The 21,400-nt window shown below is 40.3% G+C and overlaps 3 protein-coding genes across 4 annotated transcripts in view; 1 reads left to right on the top strand and 2 right to left on the bottom strand.

The window, feature by feature from the left end:
• Positions 1 to 8,648: 8,648 nt before the first annotated feature.
• On the bottom strand, positions 8,649 to 11,689 carry fbxo4 (F-box protein 4). The gene is made up of 7 exons (XM_067231396.1): positions 11,434 to 11,689; positions 10,594 to 10,850; positions 10,205 to 10,425; positions 9,862 to 9,937; positions 9,516 to 9,682; positions 9,135 to 9,325; positions 8,649 to 9,033 (listed from the first exon to the last, which is right to left on the bottom strand). The coding sequence occupies exons 1-7, from the start codon at positions 11,611 to 11,613 to the stop codon at positions 8,950 to 8,952; spliced, it is 1,176 nt and encodes a 391-aa protein (XP_067087497.1). The 5' UTR covers positions 11,614 to 11,689; the 3' UTR covers positions 8,649 to 8,949.
• A 1,385-nt stretch (positions 11,690 to 13,074) lies between these two features.
• On the bottom strand, positions 13,075 to 17,376 carry rimoc1 (rab7a interacting mon1-ccz1 complex subunit 1). The gene is made up of 6 exons (XM_067231324.1): positions 16,907 to 17,376; positions 15,903 to 16,012; positions 15,271 to 15,417; positions 14,931 to 15,062; positions 14,493 to 14,607; positions 13,075 to 14,112 (listed from the first exon to the last, which is right to left on the bottom strand). Exons 1-6 carry the CDS (start codon positions 16,998 to 17,000, stop codon positions 13,877 to 13,879), a joined length of 834 nt encoding a protein of 277 aa, XP_067087425.1. The 5' UTR covers positions 17,001 to 17,376; the 3' UTR covers positions 13,075 to 13,876.
• A 502-nt stretch (positions 17,377 to 17,878) lies between these two features.
• The window catches only part of oxct1a (3-oxoacid CoA transferase 1a), a 36,756-nt gene continuing 33,234 nt past the window's right edge, over positions 17,879 to 21,400 (top strand). Inside the window, exons 1-3 of one of the 2 annotated variants that reach the window (XM_067231529.1) lie at positions 17,879 to 18,068; positions 19,428 to 19,536; positions 20,068 to 20,158. In XM_067231529.1, coding sequence (XP_067087630.1) covers positions 17,958 to 18,068; positions 19,428 to 19,536; positions 20,068 to 20,158 — 311 coding nt within the window. In that variant the 5' untranslated portion in view covers positions 17,879 to 17,957. The remainder of the gene's footprint in view (positions 18,069 to 19,427; positions 19,537 to 20,067; positions 20,159 to 21,400) is intronic. The other variant, XM_067231530.1, reaches the window with a different exon arrangement.

A 21,400-nucleotide genomic window follows, 5' to 3' on the forward strand; every position in this document is an offset into this window, starting at 1 on the left:
AGTTACTTGTGAACTGTACCAATATTGCAATAATAAAATGTGTTCTATAATACACATTTCCTTGATATTTGGACACAAAATTATAATACTCTCCCCCCCCCCCCACACACACACACATTTAAGGCAATACTGAAAATTATTGGTATCTTATCTTCAGTGCAAAGGTACATGCAATAGCATGTCATGACTCTTCAAGACTGAAGATTGTTTTTTATTGATTTTCACACCTTCTAACAACTTTATTCTTCCTCCCACACATGTGTCCTTGCATCATATGTCTATTTGTTTACGTTTTCTCTATTCCTCACCCTCCCTCTCGGTCTCATTCTCTCACACACACACATACTCTCTATCTGCTGTTTATATTCAGCATCAAGACTGACATGCATTTCCCATAGCATACACTCCAAACTCAGACATGAACACTTTGCTATTTGTATCCACATGGACTCGGCTGAGCTGCATTTTGTAGGTGGGCGCCAGGATTCATAACTCTGCTGCTAACAAGTGCCTGTAATATACAAAGTGCTCTGTGCAGGGCAGAAAAGTGGAGAGGGAAAAAACGCATGTCGGTTCATATCTAATTGCCTGCTGCCTTTTTTTCCATGGCAGGCTTCCAGAATAAGGGTATTATAAATCGTCTTGCTGTAAAGAAAGATGGAATTGCTCTGTCTGTATCGAGCAGTGCTGTCCCTATATATTTATACCCCACCTCTTTCTCACCTCCTCATTTATATGGCCTGAAGTTATGGCTACCCCTAGCCTCTCCTTGGGCTGCAATGTGCATAAAATGCTCTGCGGTGGAGAGGGATCCGAGGTAAACAAACTATAACTCAAATGTGACAAGATGCAAGTTAAGTGGGAGGCACATCTCCTGTAGCCTGGTATGAGGTTACATTTTGCAGGAGTGCACAAATGGTACACATAACATCTTGTAGAATATCCCTTTTTCAAATGAAATTAAAACAAAAGGTGTCTATTAAGGACATTAGAAGTGACCAAGCAAGGTTACAAGCTGTCAGTAGATCGGACCTATATAGAGTTTAACCTCACAATTTTTACATTGCTAAATAAACTGTATTGTTTTACATTTGGTTCTGGGGATAAATACATTTCAATAAACACAGAGAACCACCAGGGAAATGTCCTGTTTTAATCTACTGCTTTACATTTACATTACATTTAGTCATTTAGCAGACGCTCTTATCCAGAGCGACTTAAAGTAAGTACAGGGACATTCCCCCGAGGCAAGTAGGGTGAAGTGCCTTGCCCAAGGACACAACATCAGTTGGCATGCCCGGGAATCGAACTGGCAACCTTCGTATTACTAGCCCCATTTCGTCACCGCTCAGCCACCTGACTCCCCTCCGCTTTAGTCATCAAGCCTTTGTTTGAATTTAGACATACTGTTCTTACCATTTCAGTTACAGTTGAATGCATGGACATATGAATAATTACCCATTAATAACTCACTTCAGGTCAAACCCATTGGTCAATTAACTGAAATGTTTAAGATAAAGAGTAGAAAAAGAATGCATTCCTTCCTCCGATTTTCTGGGTGACCTCAGATAGGTCATTTTGGATGCTAAATTGAATGTGGCATGAGAACAATGTCATTGGATCCACTAGTTCTCACATAAAGCAACCGAGGCCGCAGCCAAACCGTTCTTGACCCATATATTTTTCAAAAAAGTATTTCCCTGCCACACAACATTGTATGTCACACAACACTTTTTTTGAGGTTCATGTTGTTTAATTGTAACTTGTTTAACTACATGCTCTTATGGTTCTTCCCATTGGCACATATTTGCTTCACAAAGTATGCTTCATGTTTTGGCTATCCACAATGTTTTGGGGCTATCTCGTTGTTTTGATCAGTGACCTATGCACTTTGTAAAGCTCTCTCTTGGAAGTCGCTTTGGATAAAAGCGTCTGCTAAATGAATACATGTAAATGTGACACAAAATTCATACATTGTTTCTTGAAGAGCTGGTACTGTTTCTTGATATTTGTCTGGGCTATATCACACTGTATGAGTGGCAGAAGTCTTATCTTTTTGCTATTGTTCGTTCTGTATGTAGAATACTTTACAAATCCATTTGTGTTTGGTGAGCTGTATCGTCAACAGTAAATTATATATATGTATATTCTATATAATATAATAGTTTTTTTTTAAGCAACAGAGAAAAATGGTATTGCAATACTGATGCCAGTGACCTGTGTGTGTGCAATCAGGTGTCTATTAGATTAGGATGACAAGAGCTGAGTTTTACACAAGCCTACAGTGCCTTCTAAAAGGATTCAGACACTTTCCACATTGTATTTGACAAAATGTAAACTATAATCAGTATATTCACAAGACCCTATCATGACAAATTGAACACACATTTGTATGTGTATTGGCTATATATTGATTTATTCCGTTTTATTAAGATCACTAGTGCAGTGCCCATGCCTGTGATGCAGCCAGTGATTAATATCGACTTAGATCTACTACCTAGTAAATCAGTCAGGCAGTCTGTCTATCTGTCTCTCTGTCAACTAAATCAATAAACAGACATCAGATAAACACACACACAATTTTCACAAAAACACCCGTTTGTAAACTTGTGATAAGGTCCGTAGGAGTGTTGCATTATTTTGTACAGTTTATTGCCTACATATAATTTTCAATAAAGTTTACTCTGAAATTACAGTTATCAGTGCTGTGTTATCTGCTCCACTTACCATGCATTGTCTCAAATGTACCTTTTTCTTTTGTTGCATCCAAACTGCTTCACCCACTTCACTGCATGACATTGTCTCCTGAGCCTGACAAGTTTACATTTTCCATAGTGCCCGGTTTGTGAGAGCATCGAACCACAGACAGAGATTCCTAGCGCTATAGACTAACAGAAGAAAATAGAGTAAAGACACTGTACATACAACCACATGAACTGCATTGTAGATGTTGTAGGTAATTTTGTCTAATTTCCAGAGTTGTTGAGGCTGTCAATTTGTTGATACCTGGTACTGACATTCACTGTTTATGCAAACTACTTTCACAGTGTTTCCTCCCATAGGCATACAATCAGAATCAGAATAGTGTTTTAACAGTAAACATAATAAACAAGATAAAATGTAGAAAATGTACAACAAATTACTGGCAGAGCTATACAATATAATATAAAATACGATAAAATAAAATAATATAGAATAAAATAATATAGAATACAAAATAATACTGAATGTGATAAAGTAAAGTGACAGGGTGTATGAGGTAAAGTGACAGAGTGTCAGTGTCAGTTTGGGGCCTTGTTAATAAGGCTAGTTGCGGAAGGAAAGAAACTGTTCTAATGGCATGAGGTTTTGGTCCTGATGGACCGCAGCCTTCTGCCAGAGGGGAGTGGCTGAAACAGAGTGTGTCCAGGGTGGGAAGAGTCGGCCACAATCTTCCTCGCACTCCTTAGGGCGGGGGGCTCTGGGCTAGTTGGTAATCTGCCTGAGCCCTCTCCAGACAGAAGCAGAGTCGTTAGCAGAGAATTGGTGTTTTAGTCTCTCTGAGTACAGGTCGTTTAGCCTCTCTGACCGCCTTGCTAAACCTGTACTTCGACTCCTTGAATCTGTCTCTATCCCCACTCCTAGAAGCTTCCTCCTTCTCCAGCCGCAACCTTCTGAGCTTTGCAGAGAACCAGGGCTTGCTGTTGTTGAAATTCACCCTGGTCCGTGTTGTAATACAGCAGTCCTCACAGAAGCTGATGTAGGACGTCACAGTCTCTGTGAGTTCATCCAGACTATTGGAAGCAGTCGTGAACATATCCCAGTCAGTACAGTCCAAGCACGCCCGCAGATCCTCAATAGCCTCACTGGTCCACTGTTTTGATGTCCTCGCAACAGGTTTACAGAGCTTCAATTTCTGCCTGTATGCAGGAATCAGGTGGACCATGGCATGGTCAGAGTGACCCAGTGCTGCTCGAGGGACGGCATGGTAGGCATTACTGACTGTAGTGTAGCAGTGATCCAGTGTTCCCTTCTCTGGTTGGGCATTTGATGAATTGTCTGTATTTTGGGAGTTTGTGGCTGAGATTACCCTTGTTAAAGTCGTCGAGTACGATAACCAAACATGATGTCGGTGAGGCGGAGAGGGACGGAAAATGGAAAAAATAAATAATAATAAAGATTGTGTGGGATGTGTGGGATTCACATACTGTCAGCAGGAGAGACGCAGTCAAGGGCAAAACAAGGCAATTAAAGATACTTTGCCTAATCAGTGAATGCACCATGCAAATTATGTTTTTAAGGAGTCTGCTTGTGTTTTACATTTACATTTAGCAGACGCTCTTATCCAGAGCGACTTACAGTAAGTACAGGGACATTCCCCCGAGGCAAGTAGGGTGAAGTGTCTTGCCCATGGACACAACGTCAGTTGGCATGACCGGGAATCGAACTGGCAACCTTCGGATTACTAGCCCGATTCCCTCACCGCTCAGCCACCTGACTCGTTTTAATGCTGGCTGTTTTAGCAGAATACTAATCAAAGAATTAACCCTGATGGCGGAAGAGAGGAAGAGGAGGAATAGGAAAGGAGGTACTGGTAAGAGTAACATTGAAAGTATGGGAGGTAAAAAAAAATATATATGTACTGGTAACTACATCACTACACTATCATCAGGGACTATGTGTAGTTTCTCCTTTCAGGGTGGTGGTACTAATGTTCATTTTCAGAATTACATTTCAAATGTGTGTTTTTATTTATGAGTAAACAAGAGAGAAAGAGAAAGAAGGGAAGGAAAAAGGGAAGGGGGAGGTTCAGTCTGCATTCCAAATGAATGGCTGTTGATTCTGAATGGGAGCAGAAAGGTGTTTTATCCTGGAAACTCAAATCAAATCAAATGTATTTGTATAGCCCTTTTTACACGCAAGCATGTCACAGAGGGCTTCACATACGCCCATAGAACTGCCCCTCAACCAACCTAAACCCTCAAGGAAGACAAGGAAAAACTCCCAAAAAACTCTCAACAGGAGAAAAAAAATGGAAGAAACCTTGGGAGGAGCAATTCAGAGAGGGATCCCCTCCTCCAGAGACGGTTGGTGAGAGAGAGGAGCAGAACACAGGCTAAACATAGTCATACAGTGTCGATGGGTTTTGAAACACCAAAATACATTGTTCAACTTTATAGATGTAGGACAGGACCGGGAGACTCGCGACCAGGTCCAGCGTTGGCTGACCGACGACCAGGCAGGTGCTGACAACTCAAACCCCCCACACCACAAGGGATGTGTGTGGGGGGGGACAGAGAGAGGAGAGCAGGGATTACAGAATGCCAGGAGCAGCTAACAGTTACAGTCATAATAGAATGAGATCCCCACCGGTCAAGTGTGGACTGCTGCAGCAATTTAACAGAGCAAAAAAGGGGAATTTGATGCAACCCCACACACCAAGATAGCGACAGCCCCCCTCGTTTGGAACATGAAATCTGTTCCAGGGGAAGAGAACTCTAAAATAAGTTATACTTATAGAATAAGGATGGAAACAACCCGTCCCCCGTTGCCTCCAGCTAGTAACATACTTACCTTTAACAGTCGTAGAATTGACTAAACAATAACGTTTTTAACCTAATTTTAAATGTCGAAACAGTATCAGACTCCTTAATTGAGACCAAATCCAAATCAAGTTGAGCTTTAAGATTTTGCGCTTTGCAAAATTACAGTGTACCCACAAATATTTGAATGTTGGTCTATACACTTCTTTTAATGTTGACATACTGTACAACATTGGAAAAAAACTCAACAAATGGGTGGCTGAACTGCCCGGAGTGCAAGAAATACTATGCTTTAAAAAAAGATTTCTTATATAACCATTGTGAAATGGTTCTGATTGACCCTGGCTTTCTTTTTTGACCAATACAGAAGAACAGGGAGACAAGCCAAGAGCTGTGACTTAGGCTGTGTACTGAACATTACAAACTGTCTGTTGCAATCATGTCTCTCTATATTCACCTTTATCCCTGTTTTAGTGGTGCAGCATGTGCTAGGATTGTGTCACCTTGTCTCCAAATACTGTCAATATTACTCTACTCCCATGGAGACTTCAACCAGTCGCAGTGGAGAACTTTCTCCCTTGTCACATATATACATTCATTCAATTTTAATTACACTCCTGATGACAGTTGTCCTAACAGCTGACCATCATTTCTAACAACCTAATGCAAGCTCCAGAATCTCTCAATGCAAAATGTATTTCTGGATACTGCACTAACAAGTAAAACAAGTCACAAGTTCAGATGGAAAGTTGACTATCTAAGGAATGGCCTTTATGAGGTCTTCTGTCTGGTTCAACAAAAGCATTTCCATAGCTTGTTTAATCAAGCGATGTTTAAGTATTTTAGGATTTCCTCTTACTTCAACCTCTATTTGAAGAAATTATGGATACATCCATAAACAGCATGTCATGTGACCTTTAACCCTGGCTCCCCTCCTCATCACTATTTGTAGATGCGTGCATAGCATTTGCCGATCACTAGGCCCCTACAGGATCTGAGTGTAAAACAAAATTGATCGTTGGTATACCTTGCATAGTCACATCCCACCCCACTCCGTAGGTCCTGTCTTTGTCAAATGTGCTGTTTGTGTGTGTACTCATCTCTCGTTTCAGTGTCTCCTACCCTAACCTACCCTACCTGTGTGATTGACCTCCCCGGCTCTGATCAACATCACCTGTTGCCAATCAGGACCGTGTATACAGCCCGTGTGTTTCTGTCTCTCGTTGCTAGTTTGTCTTTTAGAATCAATCGTCCCAGCCTCATTGTTATATATATTTGTGAACCACAGTAAATACTATTTTCTGTATTTGAATACTACGAGTCGTGCTTTTGAGTCGTTACACATACCTGCTCTAATGGGTGTCCTCATGCTAGGGATAACTCCTTTTGGATATGCAGAATTACAGCAGTGTGGAAATAATTCTGTGACTGCCAGGAGAGGTTCTGGGATTCTAGGTATTAGACAACCGGCTAATTGAAGAGAGTTCCGCACACTTTAACTAGAAAAATGACTAATTACGCTGTTCTAGTGGAGATTAACAACAATTTCTTCAGACTCACATACCTGTCAGAATACACAGGCCTAGGATAAGATTGACATTTGAGACGTTTCTCAACACCCAAATATGTTTTGTTTAAACAGTACAGAAGCTGTTCACACATACCCGCATGCACCAATTAATTAATAGAATAATCCATTGTCTGATGGACAAATGCATGCAGCCATGCAGATATTTATACATCTTGTTTACAGAGTGTAGAGACCCAACGAGAGCATTGTGTCTCAGACACACACAACACTATTACTAACCACACGTTACCACCAAGAGAACACTGCTATCTTCACGTTTCTGCCATTCAAACAGCACTTTATTTCCCCCCCAAATTGCAGCACTTCAGTGTATTTATTCCTCTGATTTCTGTGATTAAAACAATTATGGGACCCTTTGAGGGAAAGAGTCAGACTAGGGTTATGGAGATTATTCACTTTGTTGCCAAGGGGACAAGAACAAAATGATGTACATTCAGCCCTCACTGAAGACCATTTTAGTCCTCATCCTCATGTGTGAAAAACTGAAGCACATGGAATGAACAGAACACAAATTTTGAAACAGTATACAACAAATGGAAGGAAAAATACAATTAAATGTTCCTTGATGGTCTGTCCTACCTGAACTTGATTGGATCATTTATAACTTTACTGACAAGAGCAGACCGTAAAATGTTATCTAAGGGCATTGTCACCTTTACAGAGGAATAGTTGGTGTGTCAGTGAGTTGGAACCACAGTCTATGGGTGAAGAGAGGACAGCTAGCTAGTGTGACTTGGAACCTGCAGCGGTAGTGCCTCCTTGTGGCAAACAACAAACTTCTGATCTCTGCAAGCCAGATGTGAGTTGAGAGTGTATGAGCATGTGCCAATCCTGAGAAAAACAACCACGGCGCTGCCTGGAGACAGACTGGAAATGCATTTAACAGAAACTGGGCTTGTGTGTGCAGATTTATGTATATTGGGGTTCGTGTCAAGGATAAATGAAGCAAACAATTACCATCTTTATTTAATTTATTTTGTACAGTAAAAAACCTGTACACATGAAGTTTGTACAATTTATTTTTTGTATCTAAAATAAAAAATAATATTAATGGTTGCTTGCATCACTGCATAAAATACTTCATATTTTGAAACCAACAATTAACAAAGATAGCACAAAATGCACTTTTCCTTAAAATAAGGCAAATTGTAACCTTTATTCAACCAGATGAGGTACAAAGAATGTAAGTAAGTAAGTAAGTAAGACTTTATTTATATAGCACATTTCATACAGGAATTGTAGCTCAAGCTGCTTTACATAAAATCAATAAAAACAATAATACAAGTGATAAATAATTCAAACAACAATAAAAATCCCAATAAGATCTCTGTTCAAGAGAGAAAACAACTTTAAAAAGTAGGAAAACCCTTTTGAAATAAAATTACTTAAATGCTTCGGTAAAAAGGTAGGTTTTAAGCTGTCTTTTAAAAATGTCTAGAGTGTTAGCTTCCCTAATATTTATGGGTAATTTGTTCCATAGTTTTGGGGCGTAATTGACAAAGGCCGAATCACCAATCTTCTTATGACTGCTTCTGGTGACCTCTAATAGGCCTGCATTTGATGATCGCAGTGTTCTAGCTGGTGTGTAGTTTATAAAGGATAAATGTACATTTATAAATGTACTCTCGTTGGGAGATATGAACTGCAAACCAGTGCTTTAATCAGAGAAAATTATTTAAATTGTTCAAGGCAGTCTACAACTCCAACAAGAAACACATATTTTTCAATAACAAACACAAATTTGTGTTTTTCTGTTTTGTTTCATACTTCATAAATGTTATCAAGGTATACGAGTGTGTGCTTTCTTAGTGTGTGCATGCTTATGTATGTGAACTTCTACAACCTGACACCAGAATAGTGAAGCAGCCAGGATATGCCGTCCAGGAACCCAGAGAGAGACTCTGCTACAGTGTCCTGTACCTGGAGAGAGGGAGGGAGGAAGGGAAGGGTGAAGAGAGAGTGAACACAGTCATCATTTGTGTTTTCTTAGAGACTGTCAGTGGAAGTGAACTGGGGCTTACCATCCAAGGATTGGGTAGCAGGGGCAGACCAAGTCTCTGAGCCATGTCTACGCAGGAGGTCCTGGTTCCGAGGCTGGATAGGTCTGGGTCTTCTCTGGAGACACAAGACAACACCAGGAGGGGTCTGTCGGACCAATCCCTGGCATGACCCAACACAGCCTGCATCCGAGCTCGTTGTAACTCCCCTTCACCTGTTAGCCGACACAAGCACGGAGGCACAAATTCATATAGCTAGAGTTCAGTCTGCCAGTAAGATTTACATAAGCCTTCGATGTCCGGAAAATAGTGCTATGGGTATCTGGTGAAACCCTCCGTGACATTGCTTGTAAAAAAGGGCTATACAATTCAAATTTGATTTGATTTTGATGGGGTCACTCTTACCTTGTTCAGCATTGGCCACGTAGATGAAGCCATTCACAATATGGCACACTTCTTGGACCTGAGGGGTGGGTGTGTAGATGGGGCGTCCTGACTGGTCAGTTCCCTCCAGGATGAAGAGTTTACTGGGCACACTCAGATGCTCTACACGGGCTCTCTCCCTCTCTGCCCTGCACAGATACTTGAATGCTAAGAGCTTTGATTGGACTGTACAAGACCTCTATCCTAATCACTGGTTTATATATTTTATGGTGTTTTGACACACGGTAACATACAACTTATAACATTGAAATGCCATAGTACAATAAAAATGTTGTTTAAAGTTAATCAAATGAGTCTTTAACCTTACCTGTTAGTTGAGTACAGCGTCAGAATATTGAATTTGTGCTGGTTCTTGTACATGTAACTAATCCCAGACCCAATCCCTGAAATAACAAAACACAGCAAAATCAGCATTTAGCATCAGCAATCAGCAACAAGCATTTGGAGGGGCCTATTATTATGGTGCCCTGGTTGACAACACAGTGCACAATTTTATGAATGACGCTGGAACAGGAATGCTATTTTGGCCTAGTAGTCTTAACACTACAGCATCTATTGATTTTAGAGCTACAATTACAAAAAGATTGCTGACATTATTACTAATGATAGGGTGGGGGTCTAAAATGACAGCTAATGGAGATTGTGGTCACCATTTATCTGACGTTGGGTAGTTTCCACCACAGGGAGCATCACTGGAGAGTGCATGAGACGACACACTATGGAGACGTCCAACTGCTCCATCCCAGGCCCAAACATCGCATAGCGTGGCTCGGCTGACATCACATAAGACAGCAGGAGAGAAGTCACAACCTTATAGAGTTGCTGTGGCGGCTGCAAACGCTGTCTGCAGGCTGGGCAGCCTCTTAGGTACCTGGAAGTAAACAACAACAAAACAGACATGTGCCTATTTCTGCCAATTGCTTGTGGTGACATGGGGGACCTTTTGTGTGTCCTTTTTGTGTTTCCTTAACAATCATCCTCTACAGGGTCATGATTACACCTGACAGAGTGATTAGATTAATCAGCAGTACAGACATACTCTGCCATGAGGTCTTGTTGTGGGTCCAATTGCATCTCATCTGTATCCTCTTCCCTGTCAAACAGTGAGGCTTTCAGGTCCTTCAATTGAGGCATGGTCACATGATCTATAGAGGGCCAATGAGGCATATCCCTGAGCAGGAAGTATCGCCAGAGCAGTGGGTCCCGGACCATGACCTGCCAGTAGGAGCTGGTTGCTCCCAGACGACAGAGGTCAGGAGGAGAAAGCAGAGTCATGATTAAGAACTGAAGATCCACCTATTGAAAAGGGAGACGGTATGAACCCGGAATTAAACATCAACACTCAGAAAATGAGTTATTTTACAAATTATTTTGTTACAGAGCATTGCTGGGATGACGTATTTTTGTAAGCCAACCCGGAAGTTTGTATCACCATGGTTCCCTCGACAAAAAAAGCCAACGGGATTTTTACATTGGTTTTTAGACTATCGCAGAAAATAAGATGTGGCGAGCTTACGAGTTTATGAAACTGACAGGTTTTGTTTATAATGGATAAGATACGAGAAGATAATAATGTACAGTAAAACAATCTTCACAGATGAACACTGTTAATATTTGTTGAAGTGTAGGCTAAATGTAATCACCAGAAGCAAAAATATAACTTAAACTACTGTACAGTTTACGGTCGTATGCGTTCAACGTTTCCTTCTTCTAAAGTTGGTATATGGGTAGTGTTCACCAGAAGTTAAAACCAAATTTTAAGCAACTAGTTAGATTTGTTAGATTACACCTCTAAAATCATAAAAGTTATGTTCATCTGTGAAGATTAAATTACTGAGAATGGGTTTCATGTATTAACAAACACACAAGGCTGTCTCACCGGTAAACTCCCAAGACTTCCAAGTGGTGTTTTCCCATCTGTCATTTCTGTAGTTGCCGTTTGATCTAAACGTCTCCTTGCGTCGGTGATGTACTTGTCCCTGAATCGTCTGAGGTTGCTAATTAACACTGACTCGTTGCACTGAGTTTTTTTGACCATCGCCGTTTCACTGCCTGCCATATTTATATTTACAGTTTTACAAGATGTGTTGTCTGCCTGACACTTCTGAGTATATTCTAGCACTAGATTGAGACAAGTACGTGACGTGACGTGGTCTTGTTTCATGGGACAGGATATGACGTCACCGAATGTGGTGTGTACGCTGTCTCTTTAAACCGACTTGGACGTTTCCATAGCATTCACAAATATTAGTATAATTTGTGATATTACGCTTGAAGCCGTGCTCACGGTGCAGGAGGCTGGGACCAGTGCTGGATACAGAGGAGGGGGTATGGGTAGGACCGTTATTATATTAATTTTTATAGTGCTTATTATACCATTTGTTGTTGAATGTAAAAAACAAAGGCCTCAAACTGAGGAACAATCTGCCAATTTCAACTTCATACAGTGCCCTGTTCTAGAGATAATTGAGGCTCAGAAACACACACACATACCCTCATGCCTTTAGATATTCAACCTAGAAACAAAGGCTCATGGGTCAATTGATGAATCGTGTTACCCTACAAGGCAAAGCTGTGCATTGTGGTTATTGAAGTACCTGCAGTTGCTGACAGTTGCAGTTCTTGGCCTTATGTCAAACGGGGATGAGGCAGCCTGCAGAGGTGAGCTCATTGCCCTGGCAACATGGTGCCAGGACAACAACCTCTCTCACTGCTGACAAAATGAAGATGATCATAGACTACAGAAAGAGACAAGGGGGTAGAAACATTCCTTTACACGTTGCAGGAGCTAAAGCTTTAGCGGGTCCCCAACTTCGAATTCACTCGACAGTTGCTCCACTCCAACACGTGGTGCGGACAGCAAGCATGCAAACGCCCATTCTTCCTGAGGAGAATAAGGGAAGTTTGGCTTGGCTCCAAACATCTGCATGAACTTCAACAGATGCACCTTTAAGAGCATCCTCACTGGTTGCATCACATCGTGGTATTGCTCAGCCCTTAACTGCAAGGTTCTTCATAGAGTAGTAAGGACTGTGGAGCACATCATTGGCAATGAGCTGTCAAAGGATACATACCACCTGCGATCCTGGAGAAAAGGCAGAAAGATCATTGGACAACAAAGACACCAGGCCGACAAATAGTTTTCCTTGTTACTGTCAGTCAGGTACAGGACTATCAGGACACCTTCAGACTAAAGAACTGCCTTTTCCTCCATGCCATCAGGCTACTTAACTGTCCATTGCTCATGTTTGTTTGTTACATTACCATTCTGTTTTCCTTTCCAATCTCCACTACACAGTTTGTCACTTTGAACCGTACTTATTTTCACTTATGCTACATGTAAATGTTAGTTACCTTCATATTTTATAGTTTCTGTATATTATATAGACATTTCTTTAATTGCTTCTACATTGTTGACGTGTTGTAATAAAACACTTCCACAACCTATAAAAAAAAAAGCACATTCTTTGCCAAAATAAAAATACCGTAATATTATTTAACTGCATATTCAAGAAAAAACTTTTTAAACCAACATATATTTATTTTCAATGAGGACATAAAAAAACAAATCAATACCTTTTTTTGTCTTCCAAAAAGATCACAAACACAGAGCTTATCCATTTCAATACATACTATTAAAATATTAAAGTTTCCATCTCTGTGCCGTTACCTCTTGTCATCTGTGGCAGAAAATCTGACCAAGTGGAAAAAAAAGAGGTGGAATATTACAAAGCTGATATTTTGAACAAAACTGTACATACTTGAAAATGTTAATGAACACTTCAATCTTCAACAATACTCTGCATTTCTTTTTCTAATATATGCCATTAATAAAAAAACAAAAAACAAAAAAAATAATAAATAAAAACAATTGCTGTGCGATGTCTCCTTTGCAGCAGGATTCTCATTAATCTTTTAACAATCTCTTCTTTATGTATTTTATTTTCAACAATTTTTTAAATAATTTCCTTTTTTAAATCAATATTAGTTATGTTATTCTACCACATTCTTAGGAGCAAAACACATGCCCAACCAACAGTCTGGAAGATAAGTGCTTTTTCAGGGGGGCAGGGACAATAACATTTCATCAAGATTCCACACACCCCTGCCTAATACACCTCAGAACTCACTCTCCTTCCCCACCATCAGACCCTCCTTCAGCACCCTCCATGCTGTTGAGCATAAGCGGAGGTTGCCCACAGACACTGGTTTAAGTCAGTTTTACGGCCCCTAGCCTAATGGTTAAGGGTTTGGATTCGGGCATGAGTTAAGCTGGTCTTAGACCTGTGCCTGCGGGCAACTTAGAACTAGAGCCGTCAGCTCTACTGTAGGATACTAAGGATCTCCTTGGCATTCTCCGTGTTCCAGCCCTGACCCTGAAGAGGGCCCTCGCAGGCCAGAACGTATTTGTGAAGGATCTGCGTTCCAATGTCCCTGAACTGGAGGCGGTCCTCTTTGCGATCGGTGGTTTCCACACTGCAGTCCTCATACTTGACTGCCCAGAAGCACATCTCTCCAATGTACATCATAGTTAGCAGGTGGGTGTCAGAGAAGATACCTGTTTAACAATGTACCCACATGTTGTGATAATGAGCAGTTGGAACAATTAAATCAAGAAAAAAACAAACATGAAATTGAATATATAATTGCTTTTGAAAGTGGGCATCAGTATATATAAAAAATTATTTGAACATGACACAATCCATAAAATATGAAGTTTTAAATATGCCTTTGAAACATCAAAAAACGATTTTTAATCATTATCATTACTGTTGACTACGGTTGTTTACTTTTACAAATGTCAAAAAGCCAGAAATGTCTAATGTGTCATCAAAACCACAATTTCAGTCATGACACCTCAGATATTAAGAGGGACCCAGGAGAATCAGCTTGCTACTGAACCAATATATCCCTTCAATTAAGGATTCCCATGTTTACCTTCGGCCAGGAAATTGGCTGTGGCAGAGTCATGGAACACCACGCCGTCATTCAGTTTTACAGAGTTCCTCACCTGGAGCATCCTCATCAGGTAGCGTACCCCCTCCTGAAGACACTATGACAAGGAGCATATAATATACGTTGAAATTGCAGCTACCCTGATATTGCTCAATTACATAAATTGCTCAATTTCATGTAGCCTAGTCATTGTATTATAACAGTGAGTACCGGATTTATCAATCAGATTACGACTTTACAACATCAATGCATGTTCATTTAGCAGACTTTTATCCAACGCAACATGCAGTGAGGGAAATTCGAACCTGCAACCACTTTTACTGCAGTAAAATGCTTTATCGTTGAACCAAGTTATTGTCCAAAGGCTTTTATGAAGGCACTATGAGATGATGTGGGGAATGAAGGATTCTGGAGGCCTACCTTAAGGAAAGTGCCTTTGTTCTTCTTGATCCACTGTTTGCGTTGGTGAAGGGTGTGGCAGTACATGTAAAGCAGTGCTCCACGTCTCCAGTACAGGCACTCTAACAGCTCCAGACCCAGCACAGACTGCACCTGGCAAAAGAGGAGAAATAAGAAAGGTCTGTCACAAAAATGATCCCATGTGGTGTTAGTCTGTTTGATGGACTTTTTTTTCTGTGCTCTTAAAAGAAGGAAGAAAATGAGTGAGAGACTGCAAGAAAGAGAGAGTCCTTTTAAACCGATCCAAGTTTTCCTCCAAGGGTCAGTTGAATATATCTGTCTGTCTCCATTTCTCACCTACCTCTTGGGCTGGTGCCAGCCTTCCTGCCAGTACCTCTGGCTCTGTGAGGTCCTGCAGCAGCAGCTGGATCTTAAATGGTGAACAGTCCTCAGGAAACTCCTGATCCACCAGTTTATTTTCCTCATAGAATGTGATGTCCAAAATCACCTTCACACACACACACACACACACACACACAATTAAAAGGTCTGTCCTTTCATCCAAATGTTTATTATTATTTACCAAGAGGAGCTGGGTATATTGAGGGTCAGCTTACACCTACAGAATACTGTTTCTATATTTAACTAGTCATTTAGCAGATGCTTTCTCCCAAAGCAATTTACTACAATATGATATGTACATTTGTCAGGATGTACACTCCTCCAGAATAGATGACAGAATCTCTGTCACCATTAGCATTCTACAAAAATCAGTAGTCACAATGTGATGAGACACTTTGGGGCAATAAAATCATCAGTGCTAGCTATCAGGATGGCAAACAAATGACAGCTTCGTTTTTAATTTCTCTGGATATTTACCACCAATGGTGAGTAATGTATTGTACCCATCTCTACTACCTGGCCCATTTAGCTTACATCCCAAAATCAATGTGGACCTCCAAATCAACAGTTACAATAGATTAACTGGAATACCTGTGTGTAATCCTGAAGCAGTTTGGGGAGACTGCTACTCTCCCCCCCTTGTCTGTAAAAGCTTTTCAACTTGTCTAATATCGCAGACGCATTCTGTAAATAGTCATCATCTAGAAGAAGAAGAAAAAAGGACGTTAACTGACAATTACAGAGATGCATCTATACATTCCTGCAAAGATACATTCATACAAAAATCCATATGATACATACATAGCCAGCTATAGGCCTGTCGGACTCAGGACGTCAGCAGTGAATGTGTGCACCACTCCTCTATATACATAATATTATCTACAAAATAGTTTGACAGACCTTTTTTTATTTTTATTCCACGCTTACTGCATGAAAAGGGAGGGACACGATTGGCCTCGCTAACGCTAGCTCTAGCCATCTTACCAGCAGTAGCCTACTGAGTAGGCTAAGTAGGTTAGGTAGGTTACCAGACTGAGGAACAGCCTTGTTTTGACAGAGATCGTACGAAGGCTAAGAACGTAAACATAGCTAACGTTCGTAATTAAATGTTTTCGACGGAAAACGAAACCGTTGAACACATTTGACGAAGCCTGCAAGCTCGAGACAACTGGTTAGCTATAGCTATCAAGCTAGCTAGTAAGTTCGAATGTAGCTATATGGCTATTGGCTATGCTGTGATACTACAGTATCGTACTACAGTACCGTTAGCTAGCTATTGTAGCCTTGCGTACCAACGACATTGTCGGTTTTCACAGAAATGTAGCACATGCCTGGCAAAAGCAATAACATATATTATAGTTTGCTATATCGCACAAAAGATAATAGTACAGCATTTTATTAGTTAGTACATTAAGGCAGCTAACAAATACGCTGTCGATCAGAAAAGCGGCTGTTGTTATGGTAGTACAGTAGGAAGCTAACTAGCTAGCTAGCTAGCTGACTGCATGCTTGATTAAAGCTTCAAAGAAACAAGTAATGCGTCGGATAGACACCACATCACTGTAAACGTTTTTCATAACAATGTTTACCAATACCTTGTTTTTCAGTTCTGAGGCTGGCGCATTTATTGTCCAACTCAAATATCCTTCTCTCCAGCTCGAAACCCTGTCGTCTGCAATCGTCTGCCATGACTAAAATACAATCACGTGACTCAATTATTATTCACATGCTGAAATGTTTTGCTGTTTTCTTGTGCTAAGTAGTAACATAGGCCTATCGGGTTGTTGTTTTTTGTTGTTGTCAAAAACTGTTATTATGTCAAGTCCAGTTTGAAGATAGAATGCAATAAAAAAAATGCATGGTTAGGAATGCTATCTGCAATTAATCTATTTTCCCTTAGCCTTGAACTTTTTAAACAATGTTTAGCCAACTAATAAACTGCCAGAAAATTAAATACAACACCAAATTAGTCGTGTATCATTTCATCAATGAGCATTTAGTTATAATCGTAATTATTAAGCCTAACACTGAAACAGTTAAATGCTGAATCGATAACCGAGCCTCTGTCTTTTCTACGCCTCGTTCCATTTACGGTCATTGCATTCCATCGTCCTGTATTCCGGGGTCAGCCTGTGTTCGTCTGGGTGAGCAGAGTTTAATATCTTAACTACAACTTCACAGTATGAGGCACTAATGAACCCCTTTTAATACAGCTAATACATGGCCAATACGGGTTGATTTTCTTTTACAAATTTATTGTAAATTGGATATTTTCGACCAGCTCTGGTGTCACCACACGGGGTGGATAAAATAAACAAACCATAAACTCCAGGTGAATTAATGCATTCGTAGCCTAACAAACAGCCTACAGTCAATAGCTGAGCAAATGTTCATGTATTTAATCAGTTCCCATTCCTTTACCAATCCATTATTATTTTATAGTGTAATTCGCCTCAAGTGACTCCTCGCCGACTGTACGCCGGCATCCAAAACGCGCTTTCATGTCTATTTTACGACAAGCACCAAGCAGCTGACTGCAAGGACAGGGCGCGTTGATCACAGCCTGCACAGTCAATTCAATCTCTCATAGGAAGGTGCGGATTGCTCATCATCCCCCCAAAAAGGGTGGTGGTTAGCTCCTAAAACATGGCGTCCCTAAAAATGTTGTCAAGAGTGGATCATATAATCTTCAAACGTGTATTTGCCTCTGCCACCTGCAGATCTAATTTTAAATTTCCGACACATTCCTTGAGCAAGGTCAGTATCGAGATGCACAATACGTCAGACACGAAATCATACTGTTTAAAACTCACAACAGCTAGCACAATTTTGCCCCACGTGTTATTGTTTATAGAAATGTAACAATAACAATTATTGTTACATATTTACACATTTACATATTATACATAGGGTAGCTATTCAGTGTTTTGTCAATTTCATATTTGATTGAACTTTTAGAACGATTTAGTTGGTGTTGTGAATTCCCGATATTGCCATTGCGGAGATGCACCATTGTCTTTGTGTATGTCCTACATTTTCTTTCGATCAGATAGAAATATTGTTGCATTTCAAATCTGGGGTGCGTGCCAATGGCATATGAATGTATCATTACATTATTGTGGTGATTCAGTCACCACCTCCTCAGTAGTAGCGCACAGAAGACCAATAATGTTTCAATTCAGTGCAATTCAATTCACTTTATTGATCCCAAAGGAAATTCAAGATAGCGTTAGTCGTCGGTCAATTGCGCCAAACTTGAAGAAAGATAGGTAGGCATACACACTATAGCCTAGGTAGGCTACTACTACATGGCTAGGTGCAATGGCAAAGGTGCAAAAATAATTCACCAGTTTCTGCACAAAACAGCCAGTTGTACTACGTCTTTGGCTGGGCTATGTTCAATACAGTGTAGGGTTGTCCATACATTCAGTGCAGACCACTGCAGATGTGATGTTTGTACAGTAAACGGAGTGTAGAGTTAATGCTTATGACCACAAAACCCTAAGGCCCAGTTTCCCACTAAGCCTAGTCCTAAAATTAAATGAAGATTTCCATTGAAAACGTTTTTTAGTCTAGGACTTGGCTTAATCCATGTCTGGGAAACTGGGCCTATAAATTCCATCCTGGTCTATGACATAAACCTTTTCAGGCAGAATAATTAATCAACATGTTGCTTTTAAAATACCTTTCTGTATAGATTCTATATCCAAACCAGCCATCGCCTAATTTCAGAGAATTCTAATAGAGTTTTTCAGTGAAAGTATAAAATCCTCCAGAATCCTCCTCTAGCTGTACACAGTAGTCCATTCAGTAGATTTAATTAGTTACAGTAGGGGAGTTAAAGGATGACCAAGTGCTGGATAATGTCTGGAAATGAAAGCTTTGATGAGGCCAAACTGATGCAATTCGTTTGGCACTTGAGTTGAAGGAATTTGCTTCCTGGCACACTTCCCAAAATCTCTTTTTAAAGACAACTCAACCACAGATATGTTGATGGGTTGGTTCTTGCCTGCACCTCATAGCACACAGTCACAGCGGAAATTGTGGGGTTCAATCGAGCTGAATAATGTTTTTGTGTCTTAACATTTTTTCTTTTCTTTTCTATTGTATACTCAGACTTGTGGCGGCTACTTTTCCACTTCCAGTCACAGAAGTGCCCAGTTCTACACAAACCCCACAGATGCAGTCAAAGACATCCACGATGGAGCTACCATCCTGGTGGGAGGTAAAACAAACAGACTATTTACATAAAAGCACTTCTGTGATATGTGGTCTTTCTGTTGGAAAGGATTTGCCCATGTCAACATTTTAATTAACATTTTGTGATTTTTCTATTAACATTCCTAACAAGTTCTTGTTATGGAGCAATCATTGCTCCATAAGGGACAATTAATTTTATTTGACATTAAACCAAGCCACTATAAGAAACCTCGTAACAGTGCTTCTATATGAAATGATGCTGAGTTGGAGTTACATTTGTATCGTAGCAGGAGACTGACACACCTCCCCTTTAAACTCTTCTTTGGTAATGGGCCATACTCTTCATGGCTGCTATGCCGTGAGATAATTCTGTCACTATCCCCCAGAATGCCCATGCACACACACAACACCCTGCAGAAACTACCTAAAAACTACATCTTATAAAGGAGTTATAAGAAGTGACTTTTTGGGGAATTGGTGGTGCTTTAGAATCAAGCATTGGTCAATCCATTCCACCATTATTTGTCTATATGTTATTCTATTCCTTTGTGCACAGGATTTGGGCTTTGTGGTATTCCAGAGAACCTTATCAAGAGTTTACTCACCACTGGTGTGAGGAGCCTTACAGCGGTCAGCAACAATGCTGGGTGAGTGTGTGTATGCATGCATACTATGAGCTGAACAAATGTGTGTTTTTTCAGTGTCAGGTGACATGCAGTATTATGTTGGTTCTCTTTTGTGTCAACACACAGGTAGGTCCCTGCATGAAATGTAACCCTAAATAGTCACACATTTTCTGTCAAGCCCAAACCAAACAGTTTGACAGTTTCAACAGTCTGAAAGTCTGTTTAAAGAGAGTAAGACATTTGCTCAATTTCATCTATTTTTTCCCACTTTCCACTTCAGTTGATTTAGGCCAAATATATGCGAATGAAAGAACTGGGTTCAAAATGTCTTTTCAAGTCAAATTGTGCCTGTAAGCTTCCAGAGTATGCAGACAAATCTGCATTACTGTTGATATTAAACCAGTTAATTGTGTCATTAATCATTATCGTGCAACTGTGCTGATTACTATCATACAGTATGAATATATTAATTGTAACCTTGAAGTGTACTAATGAGGATGAGTCTAATCTTTATCACTGTGTTATGACGAAAGTGAGCTATGTATTCAGTCCTCTGTCCACCATAGCACAGAGAAGTTGTAATGTAATGCTGTCAAGCTAATAATAGGGGTTGGTCTGTGGGCACAGTGCCAGGTTCACCCTACAGTATAAAGTAGCATGACAAGTTTTCTTGTATACTCGGTTTGGCTGTGCTTGTTCTCCCAGACAGTAAAAATGAAGTAATGACCTTGAGAAGCATAAGCTGGCATTGAAATGTTTACTATAGAACAGATATGAACGTGTTGAGATATTTGTGGACACAGGCAGTGGATATTCCTAGACTCTAATCGTCTAGTGGCCAAGTAAAATAGCTATCAGAGGATTATTTGTGTCAGTTAAAAGCAGACACAAATTTTTATCAATGATTTATATTAGGACTACCCATAGTTAATTGAATTTACTGATGTGGCATGTATCTATGTCCTGGTCTCATGTTGTATTTCATTTTAGAGCATAGACCTCTGGAAAAAACTGTATCCTGTCCTTACAGGCAGAACCCATAATTTTACTACATCCCTCAATAAAATTCTAGTTAGGGCTTTTATTTTCCAGTTTAGAACCTATATTGTTTAAGCTAGGTGTTCATTTAAAATATACTGTGGAACAGTCTCTTTATTCTTTTCTTTGTGTTGCTGTTGTCAGTCCTGCTCCCTCACTCTGTAGTGTCTTTATCAAGGGTGAAATATGAGACTGAGGCCCTCAGCAGTGTTGGAGGGCTGTCCT

Source organism: Osmerus mordax, chromosome 28, assembly GCF_038355195.1.
Source record: "Osmerus mordax isolate fOsmMor3 chromosome 28, fOsmMor3.pri, whole genome shotgun sequence".
NCBI lineage: Eukaryota > Metazoa > Chordata > Actinopteri > Osmeriformes > Osmeridae > Osmerus > Osmerus mordax.

Bases quoted from the DNA above. Each gene is read 5' to 3' on its own strand.
- rimoc1 (XM_067231324.1), bottom strand. From the start codon at position 17,000: ATGGCAGACGATTGCAGACGACAGGGTTTCGAGCTGGAGAGAAGGATA. The intron at 16,013-16,906 runs GTATTGGTAAAC...TTCTTCTTCTAG, and splicing joins CCTCAGAACTGAAAAACAAG to ATGATGACTATTTACAGAAT. The intron at 15,418-15,902 runs GTATTCCAGTTA...GTGTGTGTGAAG, and splicing joins TGCTTCAGGATTACACACAG to GTGATTTTGGACATCACATT.
- fbxo4 (XM_067231396.1), bottom strand. From the start codon at position 11,613: ATGGCAGGCAGTGAAACGGCGATGGTCAAAAAAACTCAGTGCAACGAG. The intron at 10,851-11,433 runs GTGAGACAGCCT...CCTTTTCAATAG, and splicing joins GAAGTCTTGGGAGTTTACCG to GTGGATCTTCAGTTCTTAAT. The intron at 9,326-9,515 runs GTAAGAGTGACC...GTCGGCTAACAG, and splicing joins CGTGGCCAATGCTGAACAAG to GTGAAGGGGAGTTACAACGA.